This window comes from Arthrobotrys flagrans (assembly GCF_004000055.1).
Source record: "Arthrobotrys flagrans strain CBS H-5679 chromosome Unknown unitig_8, whole genome shotgun sequence".
In the NCBI taxonomy this organism is placed as follows: domain Eukaryota; kingdom Fungi; phylum Ascomycota; class Orbiliomycetes; order Orbiliales; family Orbiliaceae; genus Arthrobotrys; species Arthrobotrys flagrans.
This window is the reverse complement of record NW_027137553.1, coordinates 2656517-2671170: the sequence shown is the minus strand read 5'-3', so window position 1 is coordinate 2671170 and position 14654 is coordinate 2656517. Positions and strand designations below refer to the sequence as shown.

The following is a 14654-nucleotide window of genomic DNA, read 5'->3' as shown; positions in this document are numbered from 1 at the left end:
TTTTTTGTGATATATTCAATGGAAATCAAAATTTATCTTCCTTTCGAGGTTTACTGGTATTTTATATGTACATAGACGTTAGTATTGTTCCCGGCATATACGTCTACTTAATCCTGGCAATAATTTTGATCACGTCGGAGAGAACCCCCATAGCGGTAACCTCGGCGCCAGCGCCAGCGCCCTGTACAATCAATGCACGATCGCCGTACCTCTTGGTATAAAACGCGATGATGTTATCGCTACCTTTCAATCCGGAAATTGGGTGTGAGAAGTCGAATTTCTCCAATCCAACTTTGACAGCTTTTGAGGGCACATCAATGCTTCCAACGAATCGGATGACTTTTCTTTCTTTCTTTGCCTCATCAGCGAGTAAGCCAATCTCAGAATCGTAGTTTGGTAGGCCATCCATAAACTCTTGCGAAGTCGAGACGGACTCTAACGGCTTCGGAATGAGCGACTGAACTGGGAATGAAGTTGGCGAGGCAATGGAAAGACCGGAGAGGCGTGCGAGGATAGTGAGCTTTCGGGCGACATCAAGACCGTTCAAGTCGTCCCTCGGATCTGGTTCCTATAATCCCAAATAATAGGTCAATCAGGGGTAGATCTATTATCTTAACAAGAGAAACGCCTTACAGTATATCCAGCGTCCTTCGCAACTTTAACAACGTCGGAGAATGCCTTTGGAGCACCACTCTCTCCAACTGGTGCAAATTCATTGAACAAGAAGCTCATGGTTCCCGAGAAGACGCCTTCAACCTTTGTAACTTCATCTCCAGTGTCTACTAGGTCCCTTATGGTGCTAAGAACGGGGAGCCCTGCCCCAACGGTAGCCTCATGGAAAACATAACCACCACTTCCGCCATCGTTACCCGCGGCAGCGAATATGTCATTCCATAGCTTCTCCTCTGACGAGAACCCCTTCTTGTTTGGGGTGGCAATGTGAATACCGGCAGACAAGATACCAGGATAAGTATTCGCAAGTTCAATTGACGAAGTATTATCGATCAAAATAGCTTCGCTTCCCGATGCCTTCAAGAATTGAATCAGGTCTGGGACGCTCAATGGCTCCGTACTGGCTGCATCTAACTCCTCGGAAACGAATGCTGTCAAGGGAAGGGGCGAATAATCCTTCGAGATCAAGGCCGCGCGAGACCGGGCAATGTAAACCACCGATACCGATACTGTCGAAGCATTATTTTTGATATAGTTTGATAGTTGGCTAACGAAAGCCTTTCCGACCCCGCCGACCCCTGGGATTGATATCTCGATTCAGTAACTGCATTGAAGTGGAGAGGGAGAGAAATTTGGAATACCAATGATTGCAACTTTAATATCCTTTGCCATGGCTTTTATACCCCTTTTTGTGAAATCTTTTCAGGAACAGATGATAGGCCCCCCGCAATTGCGCAAGTTGTGGATTGTATCCCAAAAATGGTTCCGCAATCGGCTCCCAAATGACGAGCGTTCTCTGTGCAACCTTCGACAACACGCATCGCAACACATTGAGCGTGGGGTGTCATAATACGCAACGCAAAATACTTCACACCTGCCATACAGATTGTCCTTGATGACCATATTGCACCTGGACCTTTAAGTATCCTTTTGCAGAGACATTGTAGATCGGAATCTAAGCGCGGCCAACTGGTTTCATTGTTGCCACGATGAATATAATTCATTACGTGTGGAATAAGTAATCGAACACCAGGCCCGAGCTATTCCAAAGCTTCGTTGTACCCGATCAATGAATCGACCAACAAGAAGCAATTTCAACTATACCACCAATTAAATGACATACGGCCTGCTTAACGGTGAGAGCTGATGGACCTCATAGGCCGTGTCACATAAGCAGCAGCCACACCAATCCGCGATCTCGCAGCTAACCGATTCTCAATTGCGTAAGCAAATCCTCATATTTCCCTTTCCGGACGATTCGAGACTTCTCGATTGGGTAATTTTGACCAGGCGGCCACTAAATGCCGAATCATGATTTTGTGGCCCCAGAGCTGAACAGCTTCGCGCGGAGAATGTGATATGTTTTGTCAGACGGGATGGTTCTGGGCTGCGAAGGAACGGGATATATTTTGTCATGTTGTCAAAGTACTCGAGTGTAGATTATATATTCCAGCCTAGTCTCTTTGGCCCGAAGCTGATTGAGGAATCCCCAGACCCAAGCTGCCTTCAGATTGAAGATTTAATCCAATATATAAGAACTTATAATTTTAATAATATACTTACTTACTCAATTGCTTACAAAAAATGGCGGAATTGCTCACACTTCCCACCGAAATTCGGTTAATCATCTTGGAAACCCTTCTAGTCTCTCCGTACGTCCTAGCAGAGACTGGGAATCCTGAGGTTTGGCCGTATGCTAAGAGCGACGACCTTGCAACTCAGGACGAATTACGCCCATTGTTCCCCAAAATCCTTCGTACTTGCAAAAAGCTGTATTCTGAAGGAATTCCCCTCTTGTACTCCAAAAACCGGTTCTGCATCCACGCTCCGACCACGGCGGATGACAACACCACCCATTTTGACGGCTTAGGCCAGACACAACGGTTTTTGCGGGGAATAGGGACCTCCAATGCGGGCCTTATTCGGCGGTTGACGATTGGTGGAGGGGGGATGCTCCAGACGGCCCAGCTGCAGGAAGTCTTTGTTCTTGCTAATGGGTTAAACGAGCTGGTGGTTGTCTCTCTTGGCCCGCGTTGCAAGGCGCCGTACAGTTATATGCTTCAGTATTACTTGAATGTTGAAGCTGCATTGAAAGGTTCTTCAACGGGTTTGACGGAAACTTCGAGCGCAATTCCGAATGGGTTTGTACCTGAAGGGTTCAATATCGTCCATTTGAAATTTCATCGTAAAGGCGCACGGTCAAACGATGAATTGGAGGTACGTCTGGGAGAAACGATTTCGTATTTTCGAGAGAAAGTGCGTGAGCAGGAGAGGGAATGGAAGAAGCAGGGCTGGAACCGTAAGTTCATGGATACCTATCTGGAGATATAGGTGAGCTAAATCTAACTGTCAATGGAACAGTGCCAATCATGGTCGAGCCCACCAATGGAGTCCTCGCATATGTGTAGAAGGATTGAATTCCGTTGATTATGTCAGAACAATCGGATTTGTGGTAATCGTGTGCTGTTATGTACAGTTGACCCTAAAAGAATGTCGAAACGTCGGGAGTTTTTGAATCAGGGTCAATTGCAATTGTCAAATCTATATCGAAGCCAAGGCGTGGATGACGGAAAGGCGTTTTAGGACCGGCATGTGAAGCATCGGGCTTATCTTCAACCTCGTCATGATATCTGTAAATTACGCATAATGTTTAAATTTTCTAAAGCTTGCCGCCCTTCGCGTCCAAGTTTTAGTTGATTTTGGGCATCATGAACCTGGTAAAACTCGGTCGAAAGACCGGAGCGGTAACTTCGGGACATATGCAAATGTACGCGAGTTGCCTTTTCGTTTCGAATTCGAGTCGCCGGCTGCACCTTTCCCATGACCAAACAGACCATCATATTTTCAAACGAAACTCATACAGAATCTGTAAAAGTAGTCTTTTTCGCAAATTCAATATGCCTAACAGAGAGGAGCCATGAATAGCCAGCATGTACCCGATCTGGAGACTGGAGATATCTTGCCCCCACAGCCTTGAACCCCTGCACCTTCTGTTTAGCCTGCAGATGACCCCACCACTCCAAGTCTTATTGCTTCTTCCTCCCACGTAAAACAGTCCGATGCTGGTGACTTGGGGGTTTCCCATTATCATCACTTATTTGCAGATTGGGATTAGTGCCTGGTGGGACGACATGCTCTTCGCAGAGCAGCTAAACATCTTTCGTATCATTGGCCCCTTCCGACCTCTTATCTATCAGCATTTTCTGCTGCCTCGAAACTTTAGTTCCACCAAGCCAAAGTCGGATGCGGTTTAAGAAAGATAGGGAGCTTACCATACAGCCTTTATCGTCTGCGTTAAGAAGCGTGCTATGCATGCGAAGTAAAACGTTAGCTTGCGCGTTTTTTTGCAGCGTCCGATTCGCATATGTCATATTTTTACAAAGTCTCCCGTTCCCCCTGCTTAGCCTTCGGATGATATAGGTTTCGTCTCGGTTCTGCCACCAACAAAAGTTGGGTTCTTGATAACCAAACCAGCTTGACTGGAAAGCTCAAACCGGCCCATTGACACATGCATATGTTGTTAGGTCCCCATACGACACCAGATCTCCCCTTCAGAACCCTTTTTGGGGATGTAGCTGGGGTTGCTTATCAGTTGATGGTAGCCTCTGGAGTAAAACTCACTTTTAACCGCGATATCATGGATCTCGGGTACCCGTAGTTCCCAATCGGCCAGTCAGGCACGCGGCCGCCCCACAACCAGATAGGTTACAATGGGGATCTCTGGGTTAGCCAACAGCCAAGTACCACCGGCCCAACCAGGCTATGGACGAAAGCTGGGCTCGTTCGTTCAAGTTTAACTGGAAGTCCAAGATCCTACAATGAACAAAGGGAAAAAAAAAATAATAAAAAAATTTGAAAAAAAACCTTGAGATTGATTCAGATTGTTTAATTCGAATCAGAACAGGAATGTGGCTTTATACCGTTTTCCTTTAATAATTTTCCTTTCCTCCCTAAAGCAGGTATTGATCACGTTCGGTGGCCACCTAACCCTGCTACCATACATAAAAAATTTTATTTTTATTTTTATATTTTTTTTTTTTTTGTTCCTTTAATTCGAACGAACGAACGCCGGACTTCAGGACAGTGGATCCCGTTAACTGGGTTGAGGTTCGGCGACTGCAGCCTCATCAAAAAGAGAGGTCCCCTTCGAGACTGGACCCTGGGTTTTGGCCCTCTGATGGAATTTGCGACCTGCTATTGGAGCCCGAGACCAAAGCAGAAGAAAGAGCAAGGGCCGGCCTGAACCAGAAGAGGCAACCTCAATTGCAATTGTATTCAACCAGCGTACACAGTAGAGGTGTGCAGAACAGTGTCTCTGGTTGGACTACACGGCTGTGCATTGCTTTATCAGTTATCTATCTCCCAGCTAATCATACCTATTAGCCCAAGCCTATATCGTATCAAACAGAGAGAACGGTCGTGTGCAACACCAGTGCACCACCACGAATATACTTACCAGGCCAGGCCCTAATTGACCAAGATTAGGCCCATTGCAATTGCATTGCATTGGTATCAGATCATATCGCTCCGTCGAAGCGATACATGACATCGTTCACACATTCCTCCGTCTGATAAGGAAACTTCGTCTGCAAGGTCCTTGCCTGTCCATCTTGACTTCCTTTTTTGCATCCCCCAGTGCTGTTGCTATACCATACTGCTTCTGCTTCTGCTGTTGCTGCTATACTCCAGTTACTTGCTTGTACTTGTGGTAGTAGTAGCTCTATCAATATTGTCGACCTACTTATCTATCCATACCAAGCAAACCACAAGACTGGTAGTTTATTGCAAGTGAAGAAGAAAACCCAGCATTGACATCGAAAATAAAGATATTACCATTCCCACAGGTTCCCGCAGTAAGTTTCCACACCCGCTGTTCAATTTCCTTATTCTATTATTCCCTTACCTGGTCCTCGGTCGCTTGAATAATTTCCTATCATTCCTAGCCTTGCAGCCATGCTGACGGATACCCTAGGGCGCGGTCCAGTATTCGGAACCGTCTTTGGATCTCTTCTATCCCACTCTTTGGCGAATTCCGCGGCGAGGACAAAGCCAATATTCATTTTCACTTTGGGGGCTAGAACTTCCTGTAGTCTCTTTGCCTCTTACCCTTATCCTCTTCTATTACTTCTATCTCTTCTTATTTTATTATTCCTTACTTTCCCATCGTCCATAAAATTTCCTTTTCTGTTACTATTCCTATTGGCATATCCCGGGTATACCACTCTTGGATCGTGCATTGACGCCAGTGTCTCTCTTGTTACATCGGCGACAAGAACCCCCCCAAGGAACCGGGCATAATTTACCCCAAGGACATTTTTTATTTGACCATCTTATAAATCAAAATACAAAATAATCCAATATTGCCATGGCGGAACCTTCAAATCCGATTGCTGCTTCCGCTCCTTCTCAGTCTTCGCAATCTGTCAACTCCAGTTCGAATGCAAATCCTGGACGGAAATCGCCTACTGCAGCCCCTCCTCACGCTTCCACTCAACCATCTTCTGCCACGACATCGACAAATACAAATACAAGAAGTAGGAAAGACCGACCTTGTGATGCGTGTAGAAGAAGAAAGTCGCGATGTGTAATGAACGAGGACAGTTCCGTCTGTGTCTTGTGTCAGTTTCACAAGCAGGATTGCACTTTCTTACAGAGTCCTCAGCCTAGAAAGAGAAGACTCCCTGCTGCTACCGCTGGTTCTGACGACGAGAAGCATTTGGGATCAAATAAAAAGAGGTAAGAGTTATGCAATGTCATATGCAATCGATATCTCTCGCGTAAATAAAACAGTCACAGCGTGCCCTGTATAGTTTTACTGACTTGAAGCCCCTGCTTTCCCCCGCTTTCAAAGAAGCATGGACGAACCCGAATCCCCCCGACAGCAGGCAAGGAAAGGATCAAGTAGTGAAGAAGCAAAAGATGCTCTTCGTCGTACTCTCCCTCCCGATGACTACGCCAACTTGCTAGGTCCGACTCTTTTGAAGAAAACTCTTGGGTTGCAGACTCATCGACATAGCGCATACCTTGGCCCAACATCTGAATACGAACCAGTTTTAATCGATCTATGCCCCTTTGACCCTAAGGATGAGTATAAACCAAGAATTAGCAGCGCAACAGGAGGAAGCTTTCGACGGGTCGCAGATTCAACAACGTTTTTAATGCTTCCAGATAAAGATACCCCCAATCAATCTGACGAATTCGATGACTTGGATGCAATTGAACGGGTTGTGAACCCGCACGGACAAGCACTTATCAACCTATATTTTCGAATCGTTCACCCTTCGTTCCCGATCCTTCACAAAAATGTCTTTTTGGAAAAATATACCCGGACACATCGAGAGTTTTCCCCGCCATTATTGGCCGCAGTGTATATTCTTGCGCTTCACTGGTGGAGCTACGACCGGGAACTCTCAGCACAAAAGAAACCAGATGTCGAAGTGCTGGAAAAACTGGCGTGGAGAACAATGTCTGAAGTGATACACCGTCCGAAGTTATCGACGGTACAAGCTGGTTTATTACTTCTCCAACGACCTGAAGGCGATTCCTGGATCCTCACTTGTCAAATTGTTGCGATAGCGCAAGAATTAGGCTTGCATCTCGACTGCACAGGTTGGAAAATCCCTAATTGGGAACGAGGCCTGCGAAAGCGATTGGCGTGGGCAGTATTTATGCAGGATAAGTGGGCAGCACTTACCCACGGGCGGCCTTCACACATCACATTATCGAATTGGGCCGTCCAATCAGTTACATCAAATGATTTCCCAGAAAGTTCCCTCGACGAAGATGATGATGAGGCTGGGTCGGAAGTCGATAAAGGAAGGATGTTGTTTACAGAGATGATTGAGCTCACAAAGCTCACATCCGAAGTTCTAGACGGGTTCTTTACCGTAGAAAGCCAAGCATTGATATTCCACGAGTCGGAACATCGAGGTATTGAGAGTGTCCTCGAGAGAGCAAAACCCGTACAAATAAAACTTAAGGAGTGGTACTCTAGGTTGCCAGAATGCCTAAGAATGGATTCTTCGAAAGTTAGGAAATTAAGTTCAAATGGTAAACCAGTCCCATCTAAATTTGAAGCTGTACCAGCATACTAATTTTCCCAATATAGGATATCTACACTTGGCCTACTTCGCAACTGAGATCACGCTCCACAGATCTATAATTCGCGCTCTTTCTCCGGCGACCAGTCTCTATCTCGTTCACATCTGCCGCACAGCAGCTAAAACCCGCCTGATATCAGCCATTGAATTCGTCAACCGTCTGAAGCCGGATCAGTTGCAATCATTTTGGTATTTTGCTTCGAGAGTGAACTTTGCGTTGATAGGCACCTTTGGATCATTACTTTGGGCGACATCCCAAGTTTCGATCGAGAGCGAGTTCTACAAAGCGAGACTCGACGAGTATAGATGGACGCTGAAGGTCAGCAGTAAAGGAGCCACTTTCATGGATTTTGCGTTGAAAGCGTTGGATGCAAGTGCGGGATATTGCATTGAAGGCGTGAGCAATTCTATAGCTGTCCATAGCCATGCACAAACACAAGCACAAGCGGCGGGAGCGGGAGTCAAAGGTCTTTCATTTCAAAAGGAATATGAAGACGAGATTATGGCGGAACAGGAAGAATACGAAGACGACCCTAGCCCAATTCCTCCCAGGCAAACTACTCAGATTCCGGATAGCAGTCGATTTCGAAATTACAGCTACGGGACCCCAATTGACCAACAGCTACAGAACTTTGGGCATACACCATCCTCAAGTTACAGTGCGCCGGGACAAAACAACATGACGAACAGGAGAACTTCTATGATTTCAAACAATGCATCTTTGGATGTTACGAACCAATTGCCCTCAGCGGCGAATGCCTCTGCATTGAATTTCTACATGATGCAACAGCAGCAAGGAAATGCAGACGATTTTGGCACGGCAGATAGTTGGGCTGCAGATATGGAACGAATGCATGTTGAAACGGAAGACGCAGCCGCACGTGGCTATGAGATCGGAACATGAAAGTTGCTTTTTTGCTTTTAAATTATTACCTAATTCTTGTACACGTTTTACGAACATTTTTTACCATGTAGATGCATATGTCGCATGTCATCAAGAAGCGCCATTTGTTGTAAATTCGATTTAGCGTGCGCATGCTGGGATACATATTTTGGCATTTTTTTCGATCTTTAACTAGACGGATAGGTACTGCGCCAAAAAAAAATTTTCTTTTACCTGAATCAATTGATAATAATGCATCAAATCTGCCGGTTATTTTTCGTAATTGTAATGTCTTCCGCAGAAACTCTATTCAGCCATAACCGCAATATCGGGCGCTTCATGTCCTCGTCCGAAAGTGGCGTGTGTAATTTTTTGCGTTGGGCTTGATGTTCTTTTTCTCTGGAAGTTACGTGCAACACGGGATTCCTGATGCCACCGAAAAAGCTCGCTCTGACATAAAATGTTCACACCAGAATGCGGCGGTCTCTCCTCCACCTGCCGATAAAGCGTTCGGCATGGGCCATTCGCACGTCGAATGTTGCGGCCACGAGGTCATTCGCATCCGAAGCGTCGCCTAATCCCGAAATATATGACATTGTGGTCGTCGGTGGCGGTCCGGTCGGACTGACACTTGCGGCGTCGCTCGGTTTGTGGATACTAACCGGCCAATTGGAATTGATAGATGTCATTACGCTGACAAAAAAGGTGGTATACAGGTGCTGCGCGTGCTACAAGTCATCTGAAAGTCGCATTAATTGAGGGTCTGAATCTGGCTTCGATTCGAGACTGGAAGCCTACTTCGGATTACTTTGCCAATCGTATCGTTTCTCTTATCCCGAGTACCGTCAAACTTCTCAAGGAAACTGGAGTATGGAAACATATTAAACAAGAAAGAGTGCAGTCATATGATGGTATGCAAGTTTGGGATGGCATGACAGATGCCCGTGTCGAGTTCGATTGGAATAAACTGCTAGGTGGCCGCGAGGAAGGTACAGATACTACCATTGCGCATATGGTGGAGAATATACATCTGAGCCATGGATTATTGAAACGGCTTGAGGAGCTTGCGGTCAAGCCGACAATGATTGATAAAACCAAAGTGGAAAAAATCGAGTACGGCCAAATGACCGAAGAAGTCGATATGCGAGATTGGCCAACTGTCACTTTGAGCAATGGCCGGAAGCTCGGCGCAAGGTTGTTGATCGGGGCGGACGGTGGAAACAGCCCGGTCAGAACCTTTGCTGGAATCGAAAGCAGAGGGTGGGATTATGATAGGCATAGTATGGTGGCCACCTTCAAAATCGAGGATGATTCTGCGTTCCCGAAGTTTGCCTACCAAAGGTTCCTACCTTCTGGCCCGGTTGCTATTCTACCAGTGAGTCCAAATTTCCTACCGCAATACCGACTTTATGGGCCCCGCTCTGACTTTATATCGTCGCAGCTGCCTGGAAACTTTGCCAACCTTGCTTGGTCGACTACGCCTGAAAAAGTGGCCCATTTAAAATCATTGGCGCCGGAGGACTTTGTCGCCATGGTAAATGCAGCCTTTAGGCTCTCTTATACCGACATTGATTATCTCCACAACCTAAAAAGTGGAGTAGTTGAAGAGACAAAGTGGAGGGAAAGTGTAACAAAGTACCCAGACCCTCCAACGATTCCTGTGCGGATTACCGAGGTCCTGGAAGGCACTCGCGCTTCTTTCCCCTTGAAAATGAAGCATGCTGATAGATATATTGGAGAGCGAATCGCACTCGTCGGGTAAGCAACTCTCTTACTACGGACATAAGAATGAAGTTCACTGACGGAGAAATAGGGATGCCGCGCACACTATTCACCCTATGGCTGGACAAGGCCTTAACGCTGGTGTTGGTGATGTCTACTCTCTCGTAAAGTCGATTGCGGATGGTATATCACATGGCCAAGATATTGGCTCTTCGTTTACTTTAGAACCCTATCAGTCCGAGAGATACTTGCCAAACAATGCGCTACTCGGTTTTGTTGACAAGCTCCATACTTTGTATGGTTTCGAATCTGGGCCTTTGGTTCCTCTGCGAAGCATCGGAGTTGAAATCATCAACCGAGATTGGTTCGGGCTGAAGAAATTCCTGATGAGCCAAGCGGCGAAATCCTAGAGCATCTTTGGAAATCCAATCATAACGACCATTTGTATATAGTTCTTCTTTTGGGAGTTGTGTGATCTTTCTCAAAATAAAAGGTCATAAATGATATTATGCTCAAAATCATTACCTAGTATACAGCCGTAAAATATATTTCTTCATCATCAGAAATGTTCAGCTCAGTCCCCGAGATGAATCTATGGCAGCGAAGTTGCATACCGTTTCATGCCATAAGCGCCTTATCCCGACCACGACCCCCTTGATATTCGAGAAATCATATTCTCAATAACAAATATTGCAAATGTGAGGGCACCAATCGTATGATGGATGGATTTCATGAGTAGAGTGCGACGAGGATGTTATATGCGTTCGAGAGCCTATTGACCCGGGTTAGCAACGGGGATCTTGTCCGTATGCGAATTGTGACGCTGACCTCGAGCATAACCACTGAGTTTCCACGAATAACGACTGTGCCGATTCTTTCCTTCTCACCACCAGCCTTCTCTTCGATACAATCGTCCATACACAGGTTTAAGAAGATCTAGACATCTCCCGTTAGCTTGGCTACATCGACTAATGTCGGGGTGGAGATTGTTCCGTACGTCATATCCGCGCAAAATCCCAATGATCTTCCTTGACCCGTTTAATTGGACGAAGAGTCTTTTCTCAAGATACTGTACAATCATTTTCGAATAGTTAGATACGGACTGTTTTCGTCTGATGAAGTCTCTGTGACGGCGATGGGTCTTACGTACCTTCTTGAGTTCGGGCTGAGCCTGTGGCATTTTGGAGGTTGTGTATGGTTATGAGCAGTTCTAGATATGTATTGTAGGGAGTGGCCTGGCTGTGATGACGGGGTTCTGTGAAGGGAGGTTTGTCGATGGTCGATGACAAGTTGAAGCTGTCGCCAGACGCGGTTTTTTGGGCGGAGCCTTCAACGCTAGATTGGCTGGTCTTGGCATTCGCATGGTTGACAGCGTCGGCTGCGCGTCGTCCTCTCCACACTTAGTACTTCCTTAGGTACCTGTTACCTCATGCATAGACTCCTCCAACCGCGACTTCTAAAACTAGATTTCTAATATCAGGGGATTCGGCGAACAAGGTACGAGGATATCTCTATATCATGAATCTTAGCTAGACATCATACTCACCCCAGTCTGTCGATTAGAGAACCCATCGTGAGACTACCACATCTTCGCAATTATATCAGGGCCTGAAAGACGACTCTCGGCCTGTCTAAGGATATGTAAAGATGGTCGCCGAACGAGCCACCGAATTTGATCCCTCAAAGATCAAGGATCAAGCACTCCGAGACCTATGCAATGTCCTAGAAGGTGTATGTCGCGGAAGCCTAACCAGTTCCAAGTCAATATAAAAGACACAATCTGACCTTAATTGGGGACATACTAGGTTCGGGGGAAGAAATCCTTAGTGGTGGATAAAGCGCTGTCCGGGCCGTTGGGGCTCATAGCACAGCCTTCTTTGCTCCAGGTGGGTGCACCGACATCTGATAGCCCTGAGGACGTGAACTCCTAAGCTAATACGTGCGGGGCTTTAGGACTACGGGGTTGTCCAGCTACATTGGATTGAAGATGGTAGCATCGACTATGCTGCCTCAAAGAATATTCTTTACATCGCAAGATGTACAGCAAAGAATGCATACTCAATAGCATGTCAGTAAGTTGCTGTCTGTTTTACGAGAAAGATCTCCATATTTTTCTATCTTGGACCCCAAAAGTCAGGAAATTCTCCCCTACTGGGATCTCACAAGTAGGCTATGCCGATCCGATGCTCCAACTTGGCATATTCAGTCTTGATCGCAAGATGAACAACTTCGCAAAATAAGCCATGACCGAAGGATCAATGATTGGCTCTTCGATATGCTGCAATGATATCCTTCGAAAGCCACTTGGTTTTGGGATTTATGGCTGACATATCTTAATAGCGCAGATTAAGAATGCCCCACGAATACCCGGGCAAGACTTTGAGCACTCCTTGTTCTTTGTCCCGCGGCGGACACCGTTGTGTGACCGTATTCTAGAGGACGAAGGTGTATTCGGAGATGTCACAATCAATGAATATCCTCTATACTTCATACCTTTAGAACCAGATGTTCTATCACTGGAACTTGATGATGCATTCGAGGATCTTTATCTACATAAAACCTATACCTCGATCTTCAATTCTGCAAAGGCCTTAATGCTGCTACAGCAACAATATGGCCTCTTCCCGAGGATCACAGGACAAGGAGATAAAGGAAAGAGGCTCCTAGACGCTCTACTGCGGATGAGGAACGAGGCTGCCGCAGAAGATGCATCAACCTCTATGGCGCTGGCTCCTAGCTCTATAATTGAAAACCTTGTGATCATCGACAGGGAGACGGATTTTGTCACTCCTTTGTTAACGCAGTTGACTTACGAGGGGCTCATTGATGAGATATTTGGAATCAACAATTGTAAGTCATTCATCCCATAAACGTCCAAATTTAAATCGACCGTTAATTTACATATTATCTTCAGCCCACGTCGAACTAGAAGCTAGCGTTGTCGGCGCAGCAATGCAAGGCCCGGCGGAGGCAACCGGGAGGAGTGTGGGGACGGCCCCCGCAGCACCTCAAGGGAAAAAACGAAAGGTGCTTTTAGAAGGCAGTGATCGGGTTTTTACTGATCTCCGTGATAACAACTTCTCCGCTGTGCCTGCGATTCTGAAAAAAACGGCTCTCCGAATTGACGCCGACTTTAAAAAGAAGGATGATTATAAGACTGTGTCGGAGATGAAGACGTACGTGACAAAAGTCCTGGGTCCGGCACAAAAGGACAGGACGTCATTGTCTATGCGTATGTTGAATTAAACCCGTAAACATTCATGAAGGCATATATATACTAATAACCACCTCTAGACTTCAACATCGCCGAAATAATCCAAAAACACATCAACACCGAACTCTTCGAGAAAACGCTCGAGGTCCAGCAGTCTCTAATAGCAGGCTACTCATCCACCCAACAGCACGAGCTCATGGCTGAGTTGATCGCTCGAGGTGCCTCCCTGGAGACGGTTCTACGACTCCTCTGCCTATACAGCTGCGTTAGCACCGGTTTCAAGCCAAAGGACTTCGACCTCTTCCGCCGTGAAATCCTCCAAGGTTATGGCTATGAACACGTCTTAACCCTCGACGCCCTCGATAAAGTAGCATTGTTACAATCACGCACAGTAGCAGGTTCTACAGCTGCCGCAGCTACAAGGACAAACTACGATTACCTCAGGAAGCCGTTGAGACTATTCAGCGAGAGTGTGAATGAAAGCGATCCGGATGATATTGTTTATGTTTATAGCGTCTACGCACCCTTGAGTGTTAGACTTGTACAATGCGTGATTCAAAAGTCAGCGGTGGCGCAAGCGGCTAGGGTGGTGGAAGTTTGAATCCGAATTCGGCGGGGTGGAAAGGGTTTGAAGATGTGGTTAAGAATGTGGGCGGGAAGACTTTCGACGAGGTTCAGAAAGGGGAAGATAAGGCGGTTAGGGCTAGGAGTAAGTTTTTTAGATTCATATCGCACTAGTGGTATGGCCGCTGACAATCGTGATAGTGATCTTGGACGGCCAGAATGAGAAGAAAGTCACGGTGGTCTTCTTCCTGGGCGGTATTACATATACGGAAATTGCTGCGTTAAGATGGATAGCCAAACAAGAGGAGGGCAAGCGACAGATTATTATCGCGACCACTGGTATTATTAACGGAAACAACATCATCCGAGCAGCCACGACTGCTGCACGAACCAAGCCGCGACAGACTTAGTGCTCGCTTAATACATTTGCATCTTTGCCGTTTCCTTTTATTATTGTTGTTGTTCCAGCAGGTGGTTTGAGCGTTATTTGCGTTAGCAC

At 46.3% G+C, this 14654-nt stretch overlaps 6 protein-coding genes across 6 annotated transcripts; 4 read left to right on the top strand and 2 right to left on the bottom strand.

Annotated features, from left to right (window-relative positions):
* Positions 1-103: 103 nt before the first annotated feature.
* DFL_007302 (uncharacterized protein) lies at positions 104-1344 on the bottom strand (the record flags this gene model as incomplete). The annotated part of the gene is made up of 3 exons (XM_067636864.1): positions 104-568; positions 634-1250; positions 1314-1344. 3 exons carry the CDS (start codon positions 1342-1344, stop codon positions 104-106), a joined length of 1113 nt encoding a protein of 370 aa, XP_067488436.1.
* A 912-nt stretch (positions 1345-2256) lies between these two features.
* On the top strand, positions 2257-3080 carry DFL_007301 (uncharacterized protein; the record flags this gene model as incomplete). The annotated part of the gene is made up of 2 exons (XM_067636863.1): positions 2257-2971; positions 3034-3080. 2 exons carry the CDS (start codon positions 2257-2259, stop codon positions 3078-3080), a joined length of 762 nt encoding a protein of 253 aa, XP_067488435.1.
* Positions 3081-6527: 3447 nt separating this feature from the next.
* DFL_007300 (uncharacterized protein) lies at positions 6528-8676 on the top strand (the record flags this gene model as incomplete). The annotated part of the gene is made up of 2 exons (XM_067636862.1): positions 6528-7722; positions 7781-8676. 2 exons carry the CDS (start codon positions 6528-6530, stop codon positions 8674-8676), a joined length of 2091 nt encoding a protein of 696 aa, XP_067488434.1.
* Positions 8677-9129: 453 nt separating this feature from the next.
* On the top strand, positions 9130-10787 carry DFL_007299 (uncharacterized protein; the record flags this gene model as incomplete). Its single annotated transcript, XM_067636859.1, has 4 exons — positions 9130-9301; positions 9372-10030; positions 10097-10413; positions 10469-10787. 4 exons carry the CDS (start codon positions 9130-9132, stop codon positions 10785-10787), a joined length of 1467 nt encoding a protein of 488 aa, XP_067488433.1.
* A 344-nt stretch (positions 10788-11131) lies between these two features.
* Positions 11132-11557, bottom strand: DFL_007298 (uncharacterized protein; the record flags this gene model as incomplete). The annotated part of the gene is made up of 4 exons (XM_067636858.1): positions 11132-11149; positions 11206-11313; positions 11375-11446; positions 11528-11557. 4 exons carry the CDS (start codon positions 11555-11557, stop codon positions 11132-11134), a joined length of 228 nt encoding a protein of 75 aa, XP_067488432.1.
* A 467-nt stretch (positions 11558-12024) lies between these two features.
* DFL_007297 (uncharacterized protein) lies at positions 12025-14565 on the top strand (the record flags this gene model as incomplete). The annotated part of the gene is made up of 8 exons (XM_067636857.1): positions 12025-12108; positions 12183-12263; positions 12331-12445; positions 12718-13227; positions 13292-13609; positions 13672-14123; positions 14177-14300; positions 14357-14565. 8 exons carry the CDS (start codon positions 12025-12027, stop codon positions 14563-14565), a joined length of 1893 nt encoding a protein of 630 aa, XP_067488431.1.
* Positions 14566-14654: the final 89 nt, after the last annotated feature.